General features: G+C 47.8%; 1 protein-coding gene across 6 annotated transcripts in view; it reads right to left on the bottom strand.

Moving 5' to 3' along the window:
- EPN2 (epsin 2) overlaps nt 1-28000 on the bottom strand; it is a 102397-nt gene that overhangs the window by 4648 nt on the left and 69749 nt on the right. For 5 of the 6 annotated variants that reach the window (XM_033184297.1, XM_033184300.1, XM_033184301.1 and 2 more), the window contains 6 exons: nt 23018-23130; nt 20513-20605; nt 19377-19551; nt 3172-3348; nt 2411-2497; nt 9-224 (listed from right to left, as the gene is read on the bottom strand). In XM_033184297.1, the coding sequence (XP_033040188.1) occupies nt 9-224; nt 2411-2497; nt 3172-3348; nt 19377-19551; nt 20513-20605; nt 23018-23130 (861 nt within the window). Of the gene's footprint in view, nt 1-8; nt 225-2410; nt 2498-3171; nt 3349-19376; nt 19552-20512; nt 20606-23017; nt 23131-24394; nt 24414-28000 lie in introns of those variants that run through there. The other variant, XM_033184302.1, reaches the window with a different exon arrangement.

Below are 28000 nucleotides of genomic sequence, written 5' to 3'. Positions count from 1 at the left end.
GAGCCTACCTGGTGCCAGGAAAGGGTTGAGGGACTGAGCTGGTGGGGTGGGCCTGGTCACCAGTGAGTCCAGGTTCACCAGGGCTGCATTGGGGCCCAGGAAGGACTCAGGTGTTTTCCGGGCACTGCTGGTCTTGCTTGAGGCAACGGTCAGGGGTTGAGACTCAAAGGGGTCAGGGCTGGTAGTTCCATTGTTTTGGGATGGCAGAGAGGTCACAGATTCGGCTGCAAGACAAGGACACATATGGCAGGGTGAGTGTGGCAGGGAGAGCCTAAGACTGTGTACTTAACACAAAACATGGCCTCCTGGAAACATGCCTGCCTGACAGTGCCACATGACGACACACAGCCAGTCATGGGCTGGGTTAGATAAATCAAGTGTCCACATAACCGAACACCTGAATGCAGGGACAGAAGAATACCTAATGATGAGCAAAGAAAGCTTATCAAAATACTAGGTGGAAAAAAAGCAGGTTACAAAAGAGTGTGTACAGCTCATTCCTCCAGAATACCAAGATGTCATTTTGGGTTGGAGGCTAGGCATGGGCGATTTACTTTTTTTTTTTTTTTTTTTTTAACATTTTCCATTTACTAAATTTTCCACAATAAACATGAACTTCTTGATAGTAAAAAGAAAGCAAATTGTTTTTTTTTTAAATTCAGCCCATAGAGCTGACAACAGGCCAGTAGGAAAGCGATTGTCATGACAGGATGCTTCATGGTACAGGAGTTCTTAACAACAGTCATTCTCTCACTCAGTAACCCCATTTCTAGGAATCTGGTCTAAGCAAATAATGTAAAATGTGAACAGGGTTGTAAGCACAAAGAGCTTCACAACAGCATCATTTACAGTAGATTAAAACTTGACATCAACCTAAAGTGTCCTCCCCCAAATTAATGAATTATTGCTGAGCCATACAAAGAGAGATTATATAGCAACAAAATATTTTTAACAAATTTTAAAGTCATGAGAAAATGTTTTCAATCTGTTATTCCATAAAAGTTGAGGCAAGGGGAAGGACAACTCTATCTGACAATGTGAACTGAGCAAAGAAGACTCAAAAACAAACAAACAAAACAAACAACAACCAATAACGCCAGTGCACTCCAGCCTGGGCGATCAAGGTTCACTGCAGTCTCGATCTCCTGGGCTCAGGGGATCCTCCTGCCTTAGCCTCTTGAGTAGCTGGGACCACAGGCAGGTGCACACGACCACATCTGGCTAATTTTTTAATTTTTTTGTAGAGACGGGGGTCTCACTATGTTGCCTAGGCTAGTCTGAAACTCCTGGGCTCAAGCAATCCTCCCATGCTGGCCCTCCCAAAGTGCCAGGATTGCAGGCGTGAGCCACTGCACCTGCCTAGCAGGGGATAAATGTTTCAAAAGCTGACGTAACAATGGCCAGGCTGCCTTCTCACTGAGGCATGGAGTGGGAAGCAAGGACAAATTAGGCTATACTTTGGCCTGCAGAGAAGACACATGGAATCTTATTAATGCAGCAAAGACCCAGAAAAGCAGCACATTCTCAAAGCTGCCTCCATCTCCCGGCGGGGAGCTCCCGAATTGAGAGGCGTTGGAGGAGGTCAAGGGGGTCAAGTGGGGTCATGGGTGCCAGGTTGCTTGTACCTCACACCAGGGCCTAGCCAGGCTTGTGGCTGCAGTTGGTAAAGAGGGCTAAAAAAGAAGGGAGAGAAGGAAGAGACTGGGAGAGAGGTGGTAGGGAAACTGGTGGGGGCAAGCAGCAGAAGCCGAGAGGAAAGAAAAAAGAGACGTTGCCATGCATGGCTGGGAGATGTGGCCCAGAGATAGACAGAGGCTGCCACACCCCAGGCCAAATAGGGTGTGAAGAATGCATCCCAGGCCTTCTCCCTCTAGCCTCCAGGCCCACCTTGGCCCACACGCCCCTTCCTTCTGCATTCACCTGATACCCTTCCATCCCAGGGGCACACAGGGAAGGAAAACAGGTCTGGAGACTGGACTGTGGGTCTGCTGGGCTGGAGCTGTCACCTGAGAGGTGACAACACAGGGCAGAGGCTGGCCCCACTGATGCCCAAAGGTTGCTGTCTGGGAAAAGGAGGCCCTCTGAGGAGTGGAAGTTAGCAGGAGGAAGGTGAATGGAAATGCTGGATCAGGCCGGACGTGAGGCCCACTGTGAGCTGGGGAGGCTGGGGCTGTGGTATCTGCACGAAGTCTTGGGGCTTCCTAACCTGGAGACACAGTCCTGGGGGACTCCACCTTGTGATTTTTAACTATTGATGTACGAATTCTTAGAATGAGAAGCTTCAGGCTCCCAAGATCAAAATACAAAGATCATGCAGAAAGTTGAAGGGTTTTGAAAACTATTATTTCTGCAATAACTGAGCTGGTCAAATGCACAGAGGATTACAGAAACCACCATCACCTGTACATACCTGTTCTTTTTGAAGTCCGAAGGTTGTCAAATTCAGAAAAGTCGTCTTTAATTGTACCATTCAGATTACTGAAGAGCTCAAAGGACCCTGGGTGGACATAGAGGCCAGTGACTGGGAGCACCTCACAGGACTTCGTGGCAACTCCACTGTCCAGTGCACACCCTCAGGATGGGCTGGCAACAGGGGCCTCTCCCCGCTTACCCTGCCTCATGGAAGAGAATTCTGAGAGCCAAAGAGGCAAGACAGGATCGGGTCACCAGTGCGCTGGGAGGGAAGATAGGGAGCCCGGCCTCCCATGACAGGGTGTGGGATGCCCACCTGCTAGTGCTTCTACCACCTCCACCCCAAAAGGGAAAGGGGTGCTGGCAGTGGTGGAGGCGCATCAAGCTGGGTCTGGTTGCTTGGATGAGGGTCTGTAGGAAGGCACCAGGACTGCCCAGAGGCCAGCCTGCCCAGTCCCCCAGGGGTGAGGACAGGACCCACAGGCTGTGGGCCCAGGGCAGTCTCCTCTCTCAACACCCCATCAGAAGCCCCCTCAATTTGGAGGGAGGTACCAGTGCACAAAACCCGGGAACTCACTCGCACTCACTCACTGTCACACTGGGGTGCCTGGGATCTGGGGATCAGGAACAAAGGTTAAGGGGGAGGAGGGGAGCAAATGCAAGCAAAGTAACAGGGCTGACGCCTAGGAGCCAGGAGCGGCTGCAGGGCCCAGGGGCTCTCAGAGGCCAGGCAGAAAGGTGGGTGAGTGAGGGGCTCACCAGAGGCAGACACGGGCTTGGTGGTGGAGACTGCACCCCATGCGTCAGAAGCTGTTTTCCCGGCACTGGAGGCAGGCTGCTGTGAAGCTGCCCAGGGGTCCGAGTTCTTGGGGACAGACTGTGTGCTGGCTCCAGTGGGCACCCCCCATGGGTCAACAGAGGCAGCTGGCTTGGTACCTGTTGGAAGGCAAGGTCAGGGCTCAGAAATGCCTGCAGAGGGTCTGGGCAGCTGGGGTGAGGAGGGAAAAGGATACTGCCAGCCACACCAGGGTCTGTGCCCTGTGCCAGGAGAGACAGCCATCAAAAGGGTACTGTCCCATGCCAGCAAAGAGGGACACAGGTGGGGCCCAGGGCCAACAACCCTGGGAAGGGAGCATGCTAGGCCAGGATGTCCCAGGATAGCCACTCCCTGTCCTCCAGTACTGACCAGAGGAAGCAGCTGAAAGAGGTCTTCTCCAAGCTCCCCACCATACAGGGGGCTTGCAAAGGGCTCCTGAGCTCAACCCCACTTCAATGGACTATCTGAAACAAACCTCTCTCCCCACAGAACCGAGGCTCCCTCCCCAGACAAGGGACCCCAGGCAGCCCTCCCAGCTCAGCCCAGGCTCTATAGAGGCACAGAGGCATCCTCTCCCCACGTGCTTTGAGTGGTTTCTGCTTTCTGACAGAAGCGTACATAAAATGGATGAGTCCTGTATAAAAAGGAATAAAACAAACAGCTACGTACTTACCACTCAACTTAAGCAATAAAACACTTTCAAACAGGGAGCGACAAAATCAATTTAGTGGGTCACAAGTGGCTTTACAAAAAAGAACAGAGAAAAAAAATTTTTTAAAAACCTACCAAAAAAAAAAGAAAACACACACAAAAAAGACTCTAAAACATCTGAGTGCATCTAATGTTAAGCGTCAGTGCTGTGATGTGCATCTTTCATTTATGTGTAGACAGATTTGTGTATATATGAATACACATAAAATAAAACCCACATCCCCTTCCTTCTTGTGGAGCACTGCAAGTGTTCAGAGACCACTGCTGCCTCACAGGGACCAGAAACTGCCTCCCCAATGACATTCCTACCCCAATCATTGTGAACTATTAGGCTTTCTCTTGCTTTTCCTTCTAGTTTATCTTGTAGGAATACCTTTAGTTAGTTGTGCCTATTTTCTGAATACATACACACCACACATGTATATTATGTATATGTATGTGTGTGTTTTCATTTATTTATCAGATAGGGTCTCACTCTGTCACCCAGGCCGGAGTGCAGTGGCACAATCACAGTTCACTGTGCCTCCATCTCACTGCACCTCCACCTCCCATGCTCAAGTGATCCTCCCACCACCGCCTCCCAAGTAGCTGGGTCTACAGGCATGTCACCACGCCCAGCAAATTTTTTTTCTAATTTTTGTCATGATGGGGTATCACTGTGTTGCCCAGTCTGGTCTCAAACTCCTGGGCTCAAGCGATCCTGCTGCCTCAGTCTTCCAAAATGCTAGGATTACAGGTGTGAGCCACCATGCCAGGTCCCTATTTTCCGAACTTTATATGAATAGAAGCATACTGTACCCATTCCTTTGTGGCTGGCTTTGTTCACTCCACATTTTGAGAGTCATCTGTGTTGAGGTGGAGCTGGAATTTGTTTTGTTCCATTCCATGAAAAAAAAAGTCATGATTCCTCTGTTGAAGGATACTCATTTGGTTTTGCTGCTTGTTCTTGTTCACATGTATACACAAGTTGCTGGGTCATGGGTACCTCTGCCTTCACTGAGGAATGCTACAAGTATTTCCACATGGTGGCACAAGTTTATGTTCCATCCAGCAGTGGGTACCAGTCTTGCTGCCCCAGTTGTTGTCTCATAACCTCTCTGATGCTTAATATTAGCTTACTTTCCCACGTGTGCCAATCTGGTGGGCTGAAAAGTTATTTGATTGTGGTTTTGATTTGCATTTCTCTGTTCTTTAATGAGGCTGTGCATCTTTTCATATACTCATGGGTCACTCATGATTCCTCTCCTATGAGGTGCCGATTTGAGTTTTTTACCGACTGTCCCTTATGGTTACTTTCTTCTTGACTCATCCCGGCAGCATGGACTAGAGTCCATCCATTCCTCATGTCATGGTATGCAGGGCCTCCTCTGTCGTAAGTCAAGTCTTCGTGGGCTTATTACTGGGCTCCCTACATTTATTTATTTCCATCCTTGCACATTTTTTTTTTTTTTTTTGAGACAGAGTCTTGCTCTGTTGCCCAGGCTGGAGTGCAGTGGCGTGATCTCGGCTCACTCCAAGTTCCGCCTCCCAGGTTCACGCCATTCTCCTGCCTCAGCCTCGGCCAACTTTGGTTTTTTAACTTGATGATTTTACGATGACTACAGCAGAGCAGAGGGCCAAGAATAGCCAAAACAAGATTGTGATTTGCTGTATCAGATATCAAGAATTCTCATCAGTGTTTGTGAGGATAATTAAGAATGTGTAAGGGGCCAGGTGCAGTGGCTCAAGCCTGTAATCCCAGCACTTTGGGAGGCCAAGGCGGGCGGATCACAAGGTCAGGAGATCGAGACCATCCTGGAGAACACGGTGAAACCCCGTCTCTACTAAAAACACAAAAAAATTAGCTGGGCGTGGTGGCGGGCACCTATAGTCCCAGCTTCTAGGGAGGCTGAGGCAGGAGAATGGCGTGAACCCGGAAGGTGGCAGAGCTTGCAGCGAGTGGAGATCGTGCCACTGCACTCCAGCCTGGGGGACAGAGCGAGACTCTTGTCACACACACACACACAAAAAAAGTTAAGAAACAAGAAAAATTAAATATTTTTGGGATTTTGGCCAGAATTGCATTGCATCCCAGATCAATTTGGGGAGAAGCGTTATTACAATAGCGAGTTTTCCAAACCAAGACCACATGGTATCTCTGCATTTACTTAAGTTTTAGTATCTTTTGGTGGAATTTAATCTTTTTAATTTTTACCCTTTATTTCCCATAGAGATTTGTACGACTTTTGTAAGATTTATTCCTAGGAACTAAGTATTATTCCTAGGAACTAGTATCTTTTAAACTTTTCATAATCTATTTTTATGCACAGAAACAACTGTGTATACTCATTTACACCCAACAATCTTGCTAAACTATTAGAAGTCATTCCAATTATTGATTCTAATAATAATTCAAATAACTCTTAATTCTAATAACTTATCTGTATAAATTTTTTCTTTTCTTTTTTTTTTTTTTTGAGACGGAGTCTGGCTCTGTCGCCCAGGCTGGAGTGCAGTGGCCGGATCTCAGCTCACTGCAAGTTCCACCTCCCGGGTTTACACCATTCTCCTGCCTCAGCTTTCCAGGTAGCTGGGACTACAGGCGCCCACCACCTCGCCCGGCTAGTTTTTTTTTTTTTTGTATTTTTTAGTAGAGACGGGGTTTCACCATGTTAGCCAGGATGGTCTCGATCTCCTGACCTCGTGATCCGCCCGTCTCGGCCTCCCAAAGTGCTGGGATTATAGGCTTGAGCCACTGCGCCCGGCCGAAATTTTTTCATATTCTATGTACAATCCCATCACCTGCAAATGATGACTGTTTATAGTGTCTTCTTTCTAATCCTTTATACTTTTTCTTTTTCTTGTCTTACTGCACTGGCTAGGATCCCCAGTTACACCATCAAATAGAAGTGCTGGTAGTCGGTATCCTTGTCTTGCTCTTGATGTTACAGGATCAATTTTCAATATTTTACCATTAAGTTCAGTGTTAGCTATAGGCTTTCTTCCTTTCAGAAGCCCTTTATCAGGTTATGGAAGTTCCCTATTATTCCAAGTTTGCTAGAATTTGGAAATGAATGGCTAATGAATTTTATCAAATGGTCTCTGCCTCTAAGATAACCAAATTTTTTGTTTTAATCTGTTAATGTGGTACATTTGTAAATTTTCTAATGAGTTGGTTCTTGCAAACAAAGTTCTTCATAAGGTACTACAACTTTTAAAATATTTCCCTGGCTTGGGTTTTGTAATTGTTTCTTTCCTTAAGATTTTTGCATCTATATTCATAACCAGACTGGCCTGAAATGTTTGTTCTCACACTGCACTGCCCTTGTCTGGTGTTGCCGTTAGGCTTATGCTAGTCTCATACAATGAGTAGGAATATTCTCTATTTTCCTGTGCCCTAAAGGAGTTGTGTGAAGGTGGGATTGTTTCTTGAATGTTGTTACTATTTACCAGCAAAGCCCTCTGGATGGATTTGCGGAAGGGGAGGATTTTAAAATACTGACTCCATACCTTCCATGATTACAAATTTCTATTTATAGGTTTTCTTCAGTTAAGTTTTGCTGTTTCCTTTTTACTTTTTTCCATTTTATCTAACGGTTTGGATTTTTAAGCACAGAGCTGATCAAAGAGCCAGCCTCTCACCCGACATGAAATCCTGAGCGTGCTGCCAGTTATGCTGTTTCATTCCTAATGCTATTTGTGCCCTTTCTCTTTAAAAAATTGCTTGCCAGAAATTTGTCTATTACTCTTTTCAATTACTGACTTCTCTTTATGGATACTATTATGTATTTTATGTTCTTTTCATTAATTTCTATATCCTTATAATTTCCTTTTATGTCAGTGTAATGCTATTCTAACCTCATTGTATCTTTCTTCTTTACTTTAATGTGAACATTTAAAGCTATAAATTTATTTTACTATTGCTTCAGTTGTCCCACAAATTCTTATGTAAAAATATATTACTGGCCAGGCGCAGTGGCTCACACCTGTAATCCCAGCACTTTGGGAGGCCGAGGCGGGTGGATCACCTAAGGTTGGGAGTTCCGAGACCAGCCTGATCAACATTGAGAAACCTCATCTCAACTAAAAATACAAAATTAGCTGGGCGTGGTGGCGCATGCCTGTAATCCCAGCTACTCAGGAAGCTGAGGCAGAAGAATTGCTTAAACCCAGGAGACAAAGGTTGCGGTGAGCCAAGATAGCACCATCGCACTCCAGCCTGGGCAACAAGAGCAAAACTCCGTCTCTAAAATAAAATTAAAAAATATATATATATACGTATATATATATATATATATATAATATATTTAATTTGGTTTTAAATATATCTGATTTTCATTATAATTTTTTCTGTGACTCAATAATTTAGAAGTGTTCTTAAAATTTTAGATGTATGAAGTTTTTCTACTTATCCTTTTGTTAACTGATTTTTTACTGTGATCAGAAATTCTGTTATATGTGATATCAATTTTTTGAAATTTGTTGAGACTAGCTTTTCTGTCTAGGACATCATCAATTTTTTCCAAGTATTCTGCATGTGACTACAAAGGATGTGTATTCTCCAATTGCTGGGAACAACAAATTCACAAGCTTGTGGCCTATGCTGCTCAAATTTTCTTATATCCTTATTACTTCTGAAATGTTCCCCCACATTATTTCCCATTTCCGACGCTCTTCATTCTGTCCTGAAGATCTGAGTTTCCATCTGGTTTTCTCTCCTATCAGCCTGAAGAACTTCTTTTAAAGCATTTCTGTGGTACAGATGTGCTGGCAACGATTTCTCTTAGTGTTTTATTACCAGATGTCATCCTTTCACCTTTATTCTTCAAGAACACCTTCACTGAATACATAATTCTGGGGGTTGGCAGTTTTTGTTGCTATTGTTGTTTGCAAACTTAAAATCTCTTAAAATCTTTTTTTTTTTTTTTCCTTTTTGTGGAGAACGGGGTCTCGCTGTATTACCCAGGCAGGTCTCGAACTCCTGGGCTCAAGCTATCCTCCCGCCTCTGCCTCCCTGAGAGCTGGGATTACAGGCGTGAGCCACCGCACCCGGCAAAATCTCTTTTTTAAAAAAATTATCAATTCTTGGAAGAAAGATGATTTTGCTAGCAATGGCTTTCCAGGTTGACTGTGTTTTTCTTGTAGCACACTGACGACTCTATGCCACTCAGACATCTACTGTTGCTGTCAAGAAGTTAGCTATCCATTTAGTTGCCATTTTTTTGTAATGAATGGCCTGTTCTCTGTAGGTTTATTTTTTTTATTTTTATTTTTATTTTTTTTTTTTTGAGACGGAGTCTAGCTCTGTCGCCCAGGCTGGAGTGCAGTGGCGCGATCTCCGCTCACTGCAAGCTCCGCCTCCCGGGTTTACGCCATTCTCCTGCCTCAGCCTCCCGAGTAGCTGGGACTACAGGCACCAGTCACCTCGCCCGGCTAGTTTTTTGTATTTTTTAGTAGAGACGGGGTTTCACCGTGTAGACCAGGATGGTCTCGATCTCCTGACCTCGTGATCCACCCGTCTCGGCCTCCCAAAGTGCTGGGATTACAGGCTTGAGCCACCGCGCCCGGCCCTCTGTAGGTTTATTTAAGGTATTTTCTTCCTGTCGTTCTGCAGTTTCCTGATGATATGTCTTGTGGGGATTTCTTTGATTTATCTTGCTTAGGATTCACCAGGCTTCCTGGATCTGAGAAGTAGCATCTTTCCAAAATTCTTGAAAATCCTCATTCATTTTTCAAATATTAGCTCTTCTGGAACTCCAAACAGATACATGTTAGATATCCTCACTCTGCTCCCATGTTTACCCCCAGCCACACTGATTCCCAACTGCTTCCCAAATGCCTGGCACCTTCTGGGCCTCTCCGGCCCTCGTATTTTCTCTTCCTGCCTTCTCTGACTCCTCTGGAATCCTCCCCTTGACTTTCTTTTAGATCATTTATCATACAGCACCATAATTATTATTTAACTACAAGTCTCTCATGAACTCTAAACTCCCTGGGGTGAGGGCTACCTTCAGCCCTGGCATCAGACATGAGGGTGGCACCCAGCAAGCTTGTGACAGCCTGGCTGAGATCTGAGGCTTACAGAAAGGCAGCAGAAGGTGGCAGCGATGTGCTAATCTCAGAAGACTAGGGAATGCTCCCCTGAGCCTCCGAGACAACTAGTCTCTCTCCTCATTCCCACTCTCATTCCTACAAACGCTTCTCTTAAAAGCCCCAGCTCTACTGCTCAAGGATAGACAGGTGAAGAGGAGACTGCTAGCCATTCTGCATGTAGCTTCATGCCTTCTAGTCTCTGAAATGCTGAATAGTCTTAGGAAGGGACTATGAAGCCATACCAGTCACTATCTTTTTCTTTTCTTTTTTTTTTTTTTAGAGACAGGTTATTGCTCTGTCACCCAGGCTGGAGTGCAGTAGTGCAATCACAGCTCACTGCAGCTTCAACCTCCTAGGCTCAAGTGATCCTCCCACTTCAGCCTTCCAAGTAGCTGGGACCACAGGCACACACCACGCTTGGCTGATTTTTTACTTTTTGTAAAGATGGGGTCTCCCTATGTTGCCCAGGCTGGTCTTACAGGCATGAGCCACTGCACCCGGCCCACCAGCCACTATCTTGGTGGCCTTTTTCACTTTTGGCCAGGATCAGCTACTGGCTAGCTATAGCAACACAGGGAAGGAGAGGAGAGTGCTGCCTTCACTCCTTCCCAAGCTTGCCCCGGCGATAGGGGCCATGCCAGGCCAAAGCAGATGTCAATCTGCAAGCTTCATTCCCAACATCCCATGGACACTAGTGCCTTTCGTTTCCTTGTGGCCTGTCCACTCCTGTTTGGACTTAGGGCTTCTCCTGCTGCTGCCCCAGAACCCACAACCTTCTAGAGGCTCCAGAAATAACTGTTTCTATCCAGAAGCTCCTTCTGACACTTCACTCCTCGTCTTTCAGCATCTCATGCAGATCGCCCTCCTCCGGGACTGAAGCTGCCCTTGCTTGCCAGGTCCACCTCTGCTTGACATGGGGAAGGGGCTATCAGGAAGCTGAACCTGCTCCCTGCTGGAATCACACTGTAGAGAGAAGCCCTCACTCTAACCCCCTGCAACAGGACACCTTGTGGGTCCTCAGCTCTCTGTCCCAGCTGGAGGTAAGTGGTATGGTGGAAACGATGAATCAGGGAGAGAGCTGATTGCAAGCTCAAGAGCTGTGGTGTGACTTCAGGACTGCCATGACACAACATAGAGGACACGGGAGGCCTGAGGCTCGGTGCTAGGCTGATTCAGGCCCCTGTGGAGCCTGGGGGAGTCAACATCCCTTCCTCACTGCCTATGCTCAGCAGCCCAGCTGTGCCTGGAGGACACAGACTGGAGCCTCGCTTCCCCTGCAGCCCTGACCGTGCATCGTCTCCCCTTCACACTATCCCACTCCCCAGCTACTATCCCTTCCCACTTGCCTCTGTCAGGGGACATGCCACAGTTACTTCCAGACCCCACTCCTGCTTTCTCCTGCAAGGATGCCCTGGTTCTCCTTGGAAGAATTCTCCCCGAAAGAATTCTCCCCTCACCCACTTCCAGTCAGTCTTGAAAGGGACAGAGCAACAGAGAAGGGTTCTCACTGGTTAAAGTCAATCTGCAAAGTGTTCCCAACTCCAATCCCCCATCCCCAAATCCCAGAAATGGTATTGGAGCTACAGAGAAATCTGCTCTCTATCCCCCGGGCTGTATTAACTGGGACTATGAGGTGGGCACCCGAGGCAGCCACTGTACTTGCCAGAGCAAAGGCTTGAGCTTCTGAGGTGAACAGCAGAGCAAAAGGGGGTCTGAGTCTTGGTGGTCACCTCCTAGCCACTGGGTCAAGCTGAGGGCATCCTGACCAAACTGGCTCCCCTGACACACTGTGTGGGGGGCACTTGCTGGGAAGGCCCGGCACCCACCCTGCAGCCTCCATGCCAGCCTGCCATGCAGTTCCCACTCTAAACCCAGCTCAAAACCCTTCTCAGGGCACTCATGCCACTTGTGTGCATGTAAGACTGCATCTATCCCCCTTGCCAAAGCATGTGCTCCATGAGAACACGGGCTGGGTCTGCTTTGCTCCCTGTCCCTGAGAACCAAGCCTGACACACGGAGGGTACGCTCCATCACTAACTAGGGATTGAAGAGAGGTCACAAGGATCAAGGGAACCACAGGACCTCAGGCTGGCAGGGACTTTGCAGTTTATCCGCATTTCTGCACACTGGAGTTCAGTGACCACTTCTAACAGTTTCTGGATAAATGTCCACTTCAGGGGCTCAGAAACACAACCAGATTAGAGTGGCCCATAATCTCCATCCTGATGATCTAAGACATGGAGATCTCAAGTGTCTTAGACTGAGTGGTATTCAGGCACCCTGGGCCAGAGGCCACCAGACTAGTGGTTCTCAACCATGGCTCTTCTTGAGAAGCTCTTAGGGATTTTAGTAAAATACTGATGCTGTCCTTTTCATACACACAGATTCTGGGGTGGGCCCAAGCATTTGGGTTTTTAGAAGCTCCTGAGATGACTCAAATGGGCAGCCAGGATGCATAAGAAACACTGAGCTCTGGGTGCACCCAGACCTCTCACCAAGCCCTCCCCACAAGTGAGGCCCCATCTGAGGGCCCAGCTCAGACTCACAGGCCTGAGTGGGCACATGGGTGGTGGAGACAAGCTCTGGCCTCCCACAGTCACCTTGTTCTATCCAAACAACATATGGTCAGCAGTCCCCAGGCCTGGCCCCAGGATGGTCCCTCCCTCTGAGATAAACAGACAGCCACTACAGCCAGTATGCAGGTCACAGGCAACCATCAATGGCGAGAGACAGGGTAAAAGGCAGGCCTGAGGAGAGGGTGACCACATCCCCGAGTAAGGATGTCTGAGCCATGATTTCAAAAATACATAAGAGTTTGCCAGGCAGACAATGAGACACAATATAAAGATTAGGCATTTAAGGGAATCCAGGATGCCTGAGCCCCTACAGAGGCCCTCACCAGAGAGGAGTCTCTGAGCTCTGCTCCGAGCCCCAAGTCCCTCAGGCTTTGCCTTTCTGACTTCAGCCGCTGCACACCCAGGCTGCCTACAAAAGTAGAATCTGTCCCCAGGCACGGTGGCTCACGCCTGTAATCTCAACACTTGGGGAGGCTGAGACAGGTGGATCACAAGGTCAGGAGTTTGAGACCAGCCTGGCTAATATGGTGAAACCCCATCTCTACTAAAAACACAAAAAAATTAGCTGGGCATAGTGGTACACGCCCGTAATCTCAGCTACTCGGGAGGCTAAGGCAGGCTGAGGCTGAGGCAGGAGAATCGCTTGAACCTGGGAGGCAGAGGTTGCAGTGAGCCAAGATTGCACCACTGCACTCCAGCCTGGGTGACAAAACGAGACTCCGTCTCAAAAAAAAAAGTTTTTTTTTTTTTTAAGTAGAATCTGTCCTTCCATCTAGACGTATTCTCAGACAGTGAGGTTCTAGACATCGTTTAAACTAATAGGTTTATATCTTTAAGAGTTAACACAAGGCATTTTAACATTTCTGGAAAAACTTTTTTTTTTTTTTTTTTGAGACAGGGTCTCACTGTTGCCCAGGCTGGAATGCAGTGGCGTGGTCTTGGCTCACTGCAACCTCTGCCTCCCGGGTTCAAGTGATTCTCATGCCTCAGTCTCCCAAGTAGCTGGGATTACAGGCATGCACCACCCCACCTGGCTAATTTTTTGTATTTTTAGTAGAGACGGGGTTTCAGCACATTGGCCAAGGTCTCGAACTGTTGGCCTCATTTCTGCCAAACCTGGCCTCCTAAAGTGCTGTGATTACAGGCGTGAGTCACCATGCCCGGCCAACATTTCTGGAAGAATTCTTTCTACTGTGAGCTCTGCAACATGTGCAATGTCTCCACTGCATGGGTTCTGAAGCACTCTCCATGAGCCAGCAGCACGCTGACCCACCATCCAGGACTCACGGACCAGGCTTCCACGTAAGAACCACACACTCCAGTGGAATGCCACCTGAAACTATTCCAGAGACTCTTCTGACACCTCCGGTTAGCTCTCATGGGCCCTGCTTCCCCTTTAGAACCTGCTATTAAAATAACAAACAAAAGCACTGCTAAGAATCTTAAAACTCAGCAACTGTATCATGCCCAATGTTGAAACTAACAAGTTTTGGCTGAGAAAGACTCTTTTTTCTCTTTTTTTTTTTTTTTTGAGACAGAATCTTGCTCTGTCGCCCAGGCAGGAGTGCAATGGCACGATCTCAGCTTACCGCAATCTCCACTTCCCAGGTTCAAGCGATTCTCCTGCCTCAGCCTCCCAAGTAGCTGGGATTACAAGTGCGTACCACCACACCCAGCTAATTTTTGTATTTTTAGTAGAGATGGGGTTTCACCATGTTGGTCGAGGATGGTCTTGATCTCTTGACCTCATGATCCACCCGCCTCAGCCTCCCAAAATACTGGGATTGCAGGCGTGAGCCACCGTGCCCAGTCAAGAACCTCTTACTCTTATAGCCCATATAGACAAAGTTGGTCATAGCTCAGATAGCTTTGAACACAGAGTGAAGTATGTGCTTGGATCAAACCCTGACCGCCTCCAAATCATCCAAGTAATCATGGACAAGCTGTTTGGCGCGGGTGGGCTCTGTGCAGCTTGCATTCTGCAAGTGACACTGGGGACCCATGTGTGTACAGGACACCACAAACTGCTGGGCTAAATTCAGACTATACAAATGGGCAAAGCCTCCCAGACACATACACAGTCCCATGGCCAGTGTGACCTTCTTTGCTGTGTGCGGGGGAGTCGTGGAAGGCCACACACTGTGGCACCTTGCTTTCTTCAAATGTGACTTGGAGACAAAGTCACAAAGTCATCAGCGTTCCCTGAGGGCCAGCTGTGCCCTCAGGGAACGCTTGCTGGCTCGGGGAGGCGCTGGACATGCTCCCCCTCTATGAATGGATAGTAGATCCGCTGCAAGGCTTCTCTCTGTGCTCTCCCTCTCCACGTCCTTGGCAGGGTCCAGGCCATGCCACATACCCAATCAATAAATGCTTGTTGAAAGCTCAAGTGAATGAGAGGAAACGAAGATGGAATCAAGGTTTGAAAGATCAAGCGGTTTCCGGCCTCTTCCTCTGTGGGGCCCATTCACAGGGAGCCTGTGTCCCAGTCGCCTCCCACCCGCCAGCCTGGCTCATCCCGAGCCTCACAGATGCATATTCATGTGCACAGGGAGGCAGTCACAACTGGAGGGTCACAGAAGAACTGAGCTGTGCAGAGGTCACCAACAAGCCAGCAGCACCACCTGCTGCTGCCAGGGCGGAAGACAGTCTCTGTCCCAGCCCAGGCAGTGGGCGGGAGTGCAGAGAGAGGGCTCCAGCCAGCCAAGGTCTTCTGAATCAGCAGGCTGTGAGCCCTCCTCAGACCAGGTGGCTGCTTTGTGGGTCTGGAACAAAGGAGGAAGTGCCCCACTGACCTGGCAGGCTCCAATCTCCCTCCTTTCAGCCCTGAGCATTTCCTCTCAAGACCACTTGGCCAAGCTGCTCCTAGTGCTGCTTGGAAAAAATTGGTAATGATGGGGTTCACTACAAATGGTGGCTTTCAAAACAGTGTTTCTTTCATCCAGAGGGCACAGCTAACAGTGTTATGGGAAGGGACTCCAATCTTTCTAATTTATGAATGCGTCTCAGGATGGAGGGGTGACCCTGAAAATGTGCACTATTGGATTTAACTAGATGCTAAACAATAAATCCGATACCACACTCTTGCTCTGAGGCTATGCTGATGGAATGTGGAAGCAGAGGGTGTGCTAACATGCTTCAGTGAATGCAGGAGCTAGCAGAGGGCCATTCTCCTGCAGAGCTGGTCAACATTACCACTGAGAATTACAAGAATCTCAGAATTAAAATAAATCACTGTGATTTTAATGTATTTTTCTACTGAAAGCAGAGTGCTAGAACTGCAAAAACACCCCTATGAACATCACTAGGCTGCTTAGTAAATGACGGTACAGCGTGGTACTGTTTAGAATTCCTAATGATGCCTAAAAATGCTCATGACACTACAAATTGAAATATACACATACACACACACATAATTATATATACAATATACCTTCAACTAAGTAAAAACATAATGCCCATAAAAAGACAGGAAGCAGACAAGCTAACATTTTAAGAGTGGCTCTCTCTCCATATTGGAATTTGTGGTGACTTTTCCAGGACATGCCAGGGCCACAGAAGGGCCTCGCAGCAGTCCAGGATGGTATGACAAGTACACGACATGGTGCCATAAGCACTGAGCCTGCCCCAAAACTACTAACAATGTCTCTGGGCTTTAGTGGCCTGTCTCCTCCCCAAGTCACTGGTAATAATGCCAAGTGCATCAGAACCAAGAAGGTCCTAGGTTGGGCAAGTGGCAAGAGATGGCAAACTGGCAGTCAACAAGCAACATGTGCCCATCCTCAGATAGCTTTTAATTAGCTCCAACCATATTCTTAATTTTTAAAATTCACAGCCAACATTTAAACACTAATAGATTTCAAAAATCCAGGTTTCTATCTGTTCTTTAAAAAAACTGGATTCATAACAGCCAAAATGTGGAAACAGCCCAAATATCCAGCAACTGCTGAATGGTTAAACAAAGTGTTATATATCCATGCAATGGAATATTACTTATCCACAGAAAGTCATGAAGGACTGACACATGGTATAACATCGATGAACCTCGAAAACATGATGCTAAACGAAATAAGCCAGGCACAAAAGCCCAACATAGCGCATGACTCCATTTCTACGAAATGTCCAGAGAGGCGAATCCCTGGAGATAGAAAGCACATCAGTGGTTGCCAGGGACTGGGTATGCGGTTTCTTTTGGGGTGATGGAAATGTTCTGGAATTAAACATCTGATGGTGGCTGCACAACATTGTGAATGTGCTGAAAACCAGTCAAGCGTCCACTTTAAAATGGTTGAAATAGGCCAGGCGTGGTGCCTCATGCCTGTAATCCCAGCACTTTGGGAGACCGAGGCAGGCGGATCACTTAAGGTCAGGAGTTTGAGACCAGTTCAGCCAACATGGTGAAACCATGTCTCTACTAAAAATTTAAAAACTAGCCAGGTGTGGTGGTGGGCGCCTGTAATCCCAGCTACTCAGGAGGATGAGGCAGGAGAATTGCTTGAACCTGGGAGGTGAAGGTTGCAATGAGCTAAGATTGTGCCACTGCACTCCAGCCTGGGCGACAGTGAGACTCTGTCTCAAAAAAGAAAAACAAAAGGTTGAAATGGTGAATTTTATCTCAAGTTCTTAAAATTTGGGAGGGCAGATTCACATGCGCAGCATTCCTAGGTAAAGCAGCAGCCCACCAGGCCCACCAAGCTGCCCCCATTCATTAGGGAAGACTCCCCTGCTCACACTCCCTGGACTCCTGTACCGAGTCTCACCCCAGGGTGCTCTCAACACAGTATTGCTATTACACTGTGTTCCTAGAGGGTCAGGTCAGGTCCTTGGCTCAGCCCAGGACACTTGGGTCCAGGGCATAGCCCTGTCCACCAGCCAAAAGAAGGGCTGGGCATAACTTGGTCATTTAAAGATATTTCGAGATTTTTGTCTCTCCTGACTGGGAAAAACTTACCCCTGGTAAACAAGTCAAACAATATAAAAAAGTAAAGTGTGAAAACTAAGCTTCCTTCCCACCACTCTGATCCCCAATCCCCTCCCCAGAATTTAACTCTATTAAACCCACCTGGCTCCTGGTGTGACAATTTTCTTTACAGGGCACTAAAACAACTATCCAACAGTTTAATGAACGGTCTTTCCTGAAAACATCCTAACCATAACTTCCAGTGGCCATCACTTCACAAACTAATCATTCTTCAGATTTAAAAATAAAGCCAAAGCCACTGTCTGAAAGGGTCTGCCAGCCCTGGGGCACCACAGTCCCCATGTGTGGTGGTAAAACCTTACCACAGGCTCCCTGGGGGTACCACACACAGGTGACAAACCCTGTGAACCAACCTCTTGAGCTGCCCTGGAACTGGCCTTCAGTGAATGAACGCTGTGGGCAATTTTACCTGGGGCTTTTCCCAAGGCCCAGAGGGCTCCTGCCAAAGTGGGTATGAGGCCCTGCCTGGGTTGCAGAGGCCACCATCAAGCTATCAGAACTCACCACATGCTAAAGGGCATTTGGGGCTGACAGTGTCTTCTGGACCAAGTCCAAGCACTTTGTAAGGCTGAGTGTAGGCCCTGAGTGATGTGGGCCCTTCTCCCCTGCTTCCTGGTTCACATAGGCTGGTTGCATCTGCACCCACTCCACCACTCCGTACCCCTCTGCTTCTCACACTCTGAGTCTCCTGCAGGGAACTCCCTGCCTCTTGGTGCCTGGCCACCTTCCCTTCCCTGGGGACTCGACAGAAATAGCCTTCCTCCAAAATGCTTGCCTCACACTCCCTGGACTCCTGTACTAAGTCTCATCTCATCCCAGCATGCTCTCAAACAACCTCCATTGAGGCCTGGACTACAGAGTACTGCTATTACACTGTGTTCTTGTCCTGCCTGCTCCTGAGCAGGGCCTTGACAACAGACAACAGAGACAATAATCACCTGTTGTCTCAGGGGTCATGCACAGCAGAACACAGCCTGTCGTTTGGTACATTTTAGCAAACATCTAAGGAACCAAGTTGAACACGAGACGGTTCTGAAAGAAACAGACTCCAGGAGATACAGGCAAGATGCCACAAAATATACAAAGTTCCCAAACAAAAAGCCCACAGGTCAGCCATGCCCAGTAGGGTTTAGTGTACCAGGAGGGGCCCCCCAGGGCACCAGACCAGGAAGCCTTCACAAAGCCTGCTGGGCCATGCTCCTGCTCAGTGATTAAGAAACTCGTGGGCCCGTATCAAACCAGTTGTGTCATGCTCACATTTTGAACTTCCCACCGCAATTCCTCTTACATCTCATGTTAAGCAAAACTTTAAAATATTCATTTAGCCTATTAAACGGATTTTCTACTGCTTTAAGTAACAAGCAGAATTATAGCACATGTATCCCCTTTTCATCAGCAGTGGCGGTAAGCACGTCATCATTTCCAGCTAATTACAGCAGCTTGATTTGGATGCTCCCCGCTGTGTATTATGGTTCCTTCAGCTGGGGCGCTGGGTGCAATGCTGAGGTTGAAAGAGTTGAAACGTGTCCCAGAGAAGGCACAAGGCATTCCTGATGCAAGTGGGAGGCTGAGGTGAAGTCGACTTTCCTTCTCCCAAAGCAGAAACCACTCAAAACAAAGAGAGAGCACCATGCCACCATCCTCACGGAGGAGGGCAAGGGCCAGTTGGATGTAACTGATCAGGGCTAGAGGAGCCTGGACATCCACCACAATGGACCAGACCCAAGTGGGTGAGAGACAGCAAGAAGCACTACCCTACCCCTCACCCATCCAGCAGGCAAGCACGGGAGACCAGTAATGGGGTCTTTACCAAATGATGGCCAGGGGTCTGAAGTACTCGCAGGAGCTGCTGGCCCGCCCCAGGGGTTGGTCTGGTTAGTGCAGGCCGACGGGCCCCAGGGCTCCGCTTTCTGGGCTGCAAGGCCTGAGCTGGGGAGAGCATCCATTAAATCCAACAGCGTAGTCTGCTGTGGGAGAGAGCCGTGCTTTTAAGACAAAGAGAAGGGGATAGGTTTTACTATGCTGCAGTTACAGCAAATACCCATGAACTAGCCATAAATATCACCCACCCGTGCCTCGTTCTCCAGTGAAGCCCTCTAGGAGGGGCTGAGAAGAACTTGGAAACTGAGCTGTCCCATCTTCCTCCCCATCTGGCCAGCTCTCCAGTCACAACAAGCTATTTACTGTTTGCCAAACCCCCCACCAGACTTCACAGACCTCAGGGCTCCACAGACTTTTCCAGGCTAACCCTGGCTTCTGCCTGGGCTGTGGACATCCTCCAAAACGCCATCCCTCCCACCTGCCAGCCACTATTGAGGACCAGCCTGAGGGCCCTCCTCCTGGGATCGCCTGCATGCTCCCTACTCTCAAGACCACCCCATGTGTCATCAGGGATCATCACCATCATCCAATCAGGAGCCGGGGGCTCCACAGGCCTCAGCAGCACTGTAACAGGGGAGGCCAATGGAGCCCCGGGGCCTGTAGGGTGAGGAGGGGTCTGGGTCTTGATAGGATGATGATGAGCTTGTCAAAAGCACAGCCATGTCCTCGTCACCTCTACATCAAAGCAGGAAGCCTGGCACAGTGATGAGGAGGCAACCAGCACTACTGGAGGCACATCCTGCCGCAGGAAAGCGTTTCGCAGCCCCTGGCATGTAGCTCACTTGACAGCTGCCACAGCCACAGAAGCAGGAGGCAAGCGCTATCATCACCTTCATTTTACAAATGAGCAGACTGAGGCACTGGGACGTTAAGTGTCTCCTGGTTAGTTCAGGTGTGTTTTCAGTCGCCTGTTCACCTAGCCCTCGCCCACTACAGGCATGAGGGTTATTTGCTGAGGTTGGAGAACTCACTGTGCATCACGCCAACAAGGCAGGTCGGGTGGGGGACACTGAGGCAACAACTACAGGACAGGGTGAAACATCTACCCTCCCAGCAAGCTCTTACCTCTTTCTTTTTTGGAATTTTAACTGTGTCCCTTCGGCTTTCTTCCAGGGCCATCTGTAATCTGAGGTCATCACCCCTCCTGAGGCGTTCTTCCTGTAGAGGGACAATGCAAACTGGTAATTGTAATAACATCACTGTACAGAACAAAGCCACACTGGCCAGAAACAGGAAATGCACATTGTATGATGTAGTATTTCAAAGGAAGATTTCAAAACTACTTGTAAAACACAATTACTTTCAAATCCCAAATGTGTGTGTACCCAGCTCCTCCCTCATTGCGACTCCTGTGACTTCGACCCCCTTGGGGTCACACCAGGGAGACTACGGCTCAGGTACCACCAAACTGGGGAAAGGGAATGCTTAATCTAAAGTATTTTTTTCTCGAAATGAAAGTGGCTTTATAAATTCTTTTTACTTATAGAAGCAATACGTGTCCTTATAAAACACAAATCTGACAACCCAAAAAGGAATTAGAAAGAAGATAAAAATCACATATCATTCCACCTCCACTGTGTATGCTTCCGGAAAATGGCTGCATATTTCTATGATTCCTAACAGAAATGATTCACTATCTTTATTTAAGGCAAAGTCACCATATGCAAAAGACAGGGTTGTCCTAAGCTTTTATATAATATAATAATTAAATATAAATAATATATTCCTTGTTTTTTTTTCTTTTCTTGTTTTTAAGAGACAGGGTCTCATGATATTACCCAGACTAGCACACAGTAGCTATTCAAAGGGACAATCCCACTACTGATCAGCACGGGAGTTTGAACTTGCTCCCTTATATTTTATTATAAATATTAACTAAAATGGGCTCAAACTGTCCGTCTGTCCCTGTGTTTCTCAGTGAATGCTACCATGCACCTTCTTCCTGGGCTGCAGGCTATGGAGCCTCATGCATCCACGTAGGCAGTTACTGGCGGCCTGTTTCCCACTGCAGGGAAGGAGAGGCCACAACTGAGACTGACTGCTGTTACTGAGCTTTAGAATGTTGCCAGTTATAGACATACAAACAATGCTGGGAAAAACCTGTCTGTACTCAAATCTACCTATCCCTAGTATCCCTCACTGAACACCAACTTCTTCTTTTTTTTTTTTTTTTTTTGTTGAGGAGTCTCGCTCTGTCGCCCAGGCTGGAGCGCAGTGGCCGGATCTCAGCTCACTGCAAGCTCCGCCTCCTGGGTTTACGCCATTCTCCTGCCTCAGCCTCCCGAGTAGCTGGGACTACAGGCGCCCGCCACCTCGCCCGGCTAGTTTTTTTTTTTGTATTTTTTAGTAGAGACGGGGTTTCACCATGTTAGCCAGGATGGTCTCGATCTCCTGACCTCGTGATCCGCTCATCTCGGCCTCCCAAAGTGCTGGGATTACAGGCTTGAGCCACCGCACCCGGCCACTGAACACCAACTTCTAACAGAGGAGAGGAATCCCTGTGCTGCCCTGGTCCCATCTACCTTTTTTAATCAAAGGTCAGTGGACACAGCCCTGATAACTGCAACCAAAGGCATGACAATTTGTAAGGCCATTCTAATTGCTCCTTTCCCTCCTCCCTATTGTAAAGTAATGCATGCTTACTAAAGAAAAATGGGGGCCAGGCGCAGTGGCCCACGACTGTACTCTCAGCACTTTGGGAGGCCAAGGTGGGCAGATCACTTGAGGTCAGAAGTTCAAGACCAGCCTGACCAACATGGTGAAACCCTACCTCTACTAAAAATACAAAAATAAGCTGGGCATGGTGGGACGCGCCTGAAATCCCAGCTACTCGGGATGCTGAGGCATGAGAATCACTTGAACCCAGGAGGCGGAGGTCGCAGTGAGCCAAGATTGCACCACTGTACTCTAGCCTGGGTGACAGAGCAAGACTCTGTCAAAAAAAGAAAAAGAAAGAAAGAAAAAAAGAAAAGGAGAAGAGAGAAAAGAAAAGGAGAAGAAAGAAAACAGAAAAGAAAAAAGAAAAGAAAAGAGAAAAATGGGACCTGACAAAAATTAAAACTATACATACTTCTGTCATCGAAACATAAGCACTCTCATTTCACGAGCATTTTTTCCCAGTCTTTGTTTTTCTGCAAGTCTCTTGCTACAGGTCACCAAAGTGCTTGGCAGGGGCTAGGCTGACTCCTGCCCCTCAGGCCTGCATCCCTGTGCCCACCCTGCATGTCACCCTTCAAGGAGCCTGTGCAGGCTCAGCTCACTCAGGGAAAGCCCAGACATGGCTGTGTCTGCACAAGTGTTTCTGGGAAGCATTTTTAACTGGTTTCTCTCCTTGGCAATGACTTCCTAGAAAATCTTTCCTAAATGTAACTTTGCATGGGATCCCTCCCTGACTGGGAGGGACACAGGGTGACAAGGATACACACTGATGGCAGCACGAAATGCCATCTCAGCAAGCATATCTGAAATGTTTTGGAGACAGGGCTGTGTCTGCCATCATCCTCCCAGTGAGCCACACTCCACCCCGAGCACGGGCAGTCAATGCAGTGCAGACCTGCCTGGGGCACTGACCTGCTCAGCCACTTCTCTGCTCATGGCAAGTGCCAGCTGCAGCTGAAGCTCCTCTTCTCCACTAGTCTGGGGCCGGGCTTGCTCCAGCTCGGAGGACACTCGTGGGGAGGTGGCTGTTGAGGAAGACCAAGTTATCACATGCAAAAGACAAGGCCGATACAGCTCCTGCATAGCAGTTTCCTGGGCAGACCACATCCCATTCCCATCTCAAACCCACAAGGTCCAGCAGTAGCCCAACAATGCAGGCAGAGGAAAGGAAAGGCTTACAAGTATTTGAATGTTAAAATAAGTGACAGCCAAATGTAGCTTCCCAAACACAGAAGCCCCCTGGTACCGACCAAGAGAAGATGCCTTTGAGTGTGCAAGCCCCAGCCATCAGACCTCACAAGGATCAGAACCTCAGTCTTCACTGCAGATCTCCAGTGCTCCAAAAATGGAACTAACTCAAGCTGGATGAAAGAGCATCCTTCAAACAGGTGCAGGGCATCTGGAGACCAAAGACTCCACTCCAGGCACACCAACGCTCAAGAGTTGACTTTTGAGGCCAGGCGCGCTGGCTCACGCCTATAATCCCTGCACTTTGGGAGGCCAAGGTGGGCAGATCACAAGGTCAAGAGATTGAAACCATCCTGGCCAACATGGTGAAATGCCATCTCTACTAAAACTGCAAAAATTAGCTGGGTGTGGTGGCATGTGCCTGTAATCCCAGCTAGCAGGAGAATCGCTTAGAGACCCGGGAGGCAGAGGTTGCAGTGAGCCGAGATCTCACCACTGCACTCCAGCCTGGTGACAGAGCGAGACTCTGTCTCAAAAAAAAAAAAAAAAAAAAAAAAAGAGTTGACCTTTGCCTCTCATAATGTTACTATGAGATCATGGAAAATGAAGCCTGCCCATTTCTGCAGTGACCCCAAACATTTTCGTTTTGTAAGCAGCTTTGTACACTGACTAGAAAAAAATAGAGATAAAAATGCAGACACACATGCAGACACTTTTGCTGTGCACTTAGCTAGTTTAAATACTTCTGAGCAGCTCCTGGAAAGACAGTTTTTACTGAATGAATGAGATGTGAAGTCGTAGCTGATATAACAAACCCCACTGGAGTCTTGACATTCACACCATAAACCATGGTGCTGGGTGCTGGGACTTACGTCATTAGGATATCTCATGGATCAGGAAATCTAAATGCCTCCAGAAATTATTGTAGAGTTTTGGAAGTATGTGCCAACTTCTGCCCCGTTTCAGGAAGGATCCATAGCTTCTCTAAAACTCTCAGAGCAAGATCTGCCCACTGAGAGATTTGGAGCTATTGCTTTAGATGGTTCTTCACCCTGTCCTCCTCCTGGGTCTCTGTGCATGCTGTTCCCTCAGCGCACCCACCTCCTCTTTCATATTCAGAGCTCGGCTTCCCCGACCCGGTCCTTCCCGTCCACCCTGATGCTGTGTCAGACTCTGCACCTCTGCACCTCTCCCTTGTAGCACTCACCCCTGGCTGACAAACACCTGTTGGGTGGAGACTTACATGCAAGAATGGACAGGTGCATGCACAGGTCGATAGATGGACAGACGGACAACTACAGAATTCAATTTCATGGTTAACAGGTCATTTTAAAATGTTCTAATTTGCCGGACATGGTGGCTTATGCCTGTAATCCTAGCACTTTGGGAGGCTGAGGCGGATCACCTGAGGCCAGGAGTTCTAGACAAGCCTGGCCACAATGGAAAAACCCGGTCTCTACTGAAAATACAAAAATTAGCTGGGTGTGGTGGCGGGCGCCAGTAATCCCAACTACTTGGGAGGCTGAGGCAGGAGAACTGCTTGAACACAGGAGGCAGAGGTTGCAGTGGGCCAAGATCAAGCTACTGCACTCCAACCTGGGCAAAAGAGCAAGATTCCATCTCAAAAAATAAATAAGTGTTCTAATTGTGTATTAGTTTACTTCCTTCTTTCATTATATCTATTTTAGGAAACCTAACTAGCAGGATTCACTCACCTAGGTGTTGCTTCTGCCTTACTTTCCAGTTTAAATTTGATTCTTATGGTTTTCTCTTTGAAAGAAACTAAAGGGTTGGGAATAATTCTTGACAAAGGAGGCTTTCAGATGGCTGGGACACAGCTATCTTGAATAAAACAGGGGAAGAGGCCTAAATGCAATTCAGGCCACAGATGTGATCCACAGAAGAACCAGGGCAGGTAGAAAGAGGCTGCTTCTGGGCAGAGGGCTGAGGTGGGGCCGGGCAGGAGACTGGGAATTTCTCTACCATGTGAGGTTGCCAAGCAGAGGCATCACCCTGTCAGGAAATTCTTAAAGACACACAAAACATATAGCAATAAATTTACTTTGGAACAGACCGGGCGCAGTGGCTCACGCCTGTAATCCCAGCACTTTGGGAGGCCGAGGCAGGTGGATCACGAGGTCAGGAGATCGAGACCATCCTAGCTACGAGGTCAGGAGATTGAGAACATCCTAGCTAACATGGTGAAACCCCATCTCCACTAAAAATACAAAATAAATTAGCCAGGCGTGATAGTGGGCGCCTGTAGTCCCAGCTACTCAGGAGGCTGAGGCAGGAAAATGGTGTGAACCCGGGAGACAGAGCTTGCAGTGAGCCGAGATCGCGCCACCGCACTCCAGCCTGGGCGACAGAGTGAGAGTCTGTCTCGAAAAAAAAAAAAAAGAAAGAAAAAGAAAATTGCAGCTATAAAAACACAAATGTATTTTTCTAAATAAAATCAAGTCAAATCCCATCCTAAGTTATATTTCTTCAGAAATAAAGTTAGAGGGTAATGAAAAGTCCTCAATCCACCTTAACAACTTGATTTCTTAATAATACACCAAAACAAAAAGTTTTTTTTTTGTGGGCTTTGTTCCTAAACTTCACCTATGCCAATCAGAACTCTCAAGTTTGGGCTTTTCTATGTTCAAAAAAATGTCACCATCCACATGGAAGAGAATAAAGGAAGCCAGACAGTTTCAGGGGACTCTTCTCAGTTGAACAGGGCACTCCCATCCAAATCATTAGCCACTCCAGCCACCTGTTCCTAGCCTCTTTCCTAATAAGGAATCTCTGAGGGTTGGTTCACAAAACCCTTGCTTTATAATATTGCACTTCTGACACATTTCATTTACTACCAAATGGAAACCACAAATGAATCAAGTAGAAGGCTCATATCCCACCCCACCCTGAAAAACGTGCTCTGGAAAACAAGCCCTATCCTAGCGGGGAAGCTGGTACTGGGTTGCACAGCTACAGTGACTGATACAGCCAGGTTGGAGGGGGAGAGTGGGCGCGGGAATCTGAACTGGACCTGCTGGAGAAGTGAGGCCTCCTTTGTCCTCTGAGCTTTCTAGCACATCTGCAAGGCCAGACTAGCTTCAAATGCGAACGTACATGTTTATGTCTACCATAACTGACACTGTTACAATAATGCACAGCTGGCACATACCGGCTCACCACATCACAGCTCACCACATCAATGTGGAAATTAAAGACAAAGGGTATTCCCCTGAATGTTGTGGTTTTCATAAACGGATGTACAACTTTCAGTTCTGCAGATGGCAGAATTCTTGGCCACCAACCACTGAACATCAGCTGAGCTACACACAGCAGGTCTGAACTTCGAGGGAGGATTCCAGCAGAGATATTCTTGCCTTGGTGACAGCAACTCAGCTCCACAAAGGGCCTCTTGTGCCCATGCACATGACAGTGAACACAGATGTCATTGTGAGACAGGCCTGAATGGGCCCTTCTGACCACCTGAGCCTGGCTTTGGCTCTGCTCTGAGGATCTTCACCAAGGGAAAAAGCAAGTGCTGGGGGATGTGCCACTCACTCACTGTTGCAGGTTGCTTTCTTCCCAGACACTCACTGGAAGGAAGAACGGGAATTGTTCGTTTAAGCTCATCACTAAAGTTGCACCAAATGCATGGCCCTTCTCCCATGAAGGCGGCCTTTTGCATTATGAATCCCACTGGAAGAGCTCCAAGTCTTCACTTGCTGTGGCCAAGAACTGTAACCACAGGTAGGCCTTGTTTCTATCCTTTCCAGTCTGTCACACTGGCTGAGAAAAACCCTAAGTGGGAGAGGCTGAGTAGGAAGGCTAGAAAAGCCCAACATTTCCCTCAAAATACAATCTAAAAAGAAGACCAAGAAAACTCTCCCAACTCAGGCAGACAAGGGTCTCTCCCACTCAAGTCTACCCTGTCTGCTCCAGGGACTGCCCCGCAGAGCCTGGGTGCCTGTACTCTGTGCTAAGGGAGAGACATCCTTTCCCAAATGTGCTCCTAAAACAAAGGGTGAAAGATTTTCTAATAAAGATGCTTCAGTGGGCCACTTTCAGGTAACTGTGGAAGAAGGCAATCGAGTTGGTAGAAAAACAGGAAATTGATTCTTATCAACTACATTTTGCAATTTTCCTAGAAAGTACGGAAGCAGCATCTGCCAGCCACACAGTGCTGATTAAAGAGCCTCCTCTAATCTGCATGGATAGGTCAAAGAGAAAGAAAGCGGCAGTTACAAAAAACCCAAATGTACGCTAGGCGTGGTGGCTCATGCCTGTAATGATGTCACAGCACTTTGGGAGACCGAGGTGGGTGGATCACTTGAGGCCAGGAGCTCGAGATCAGCCTGGCCAACCAGGGCAAACCCCTGTATCTACTAAACATACGAAATTTAGCCAGGTGTGGTGGCACGTGCCTGTAGTCCCAGCTACTCAGGAGGTTAAGGCATGACAATCACTTGAACTAGGGAAGTGGAAGTTGCAGCGAGCCAAGATCGCACCACTACACTCCAGTCTGGGCAACAGAGCAAAACTGTCACAAAAAAACAAAAACAAAAACAAAACAAAACAAAAAAAACAAAAACCCCGCAAGTTTATTTTTACATTTTACAGCACATGGGACAGGATTCTACCATCAAATGGCTCTGTGCAGTGGGCAGCATGACTGCACAGGTATGTGAGCGTCACAGACCCTGTGGGGAAGGC

Source organism: Trachypithecus francoisi, unplaced genomic scaffold (genome assembly GCF_009764315.1).
Source record: "Trachypithecus francoisi isolate TF-2019V2 unplaced genomic scaffold, Tfra_2.0 Lachesis_group20, whole genome shotgun sequence".
Classification (NCBI taxonomy): Eukaryota; Metazoa; Chordata; class Mammalia; order Primates; family Cercopithecidae; genus Trachypithecus; species Trachypithecus francoisi.
The sequence above is the reverse complement of the archived record's forward strand: the minus strand, read 5'-3'. Positions and strand labels throughout refer to the sequence as shown.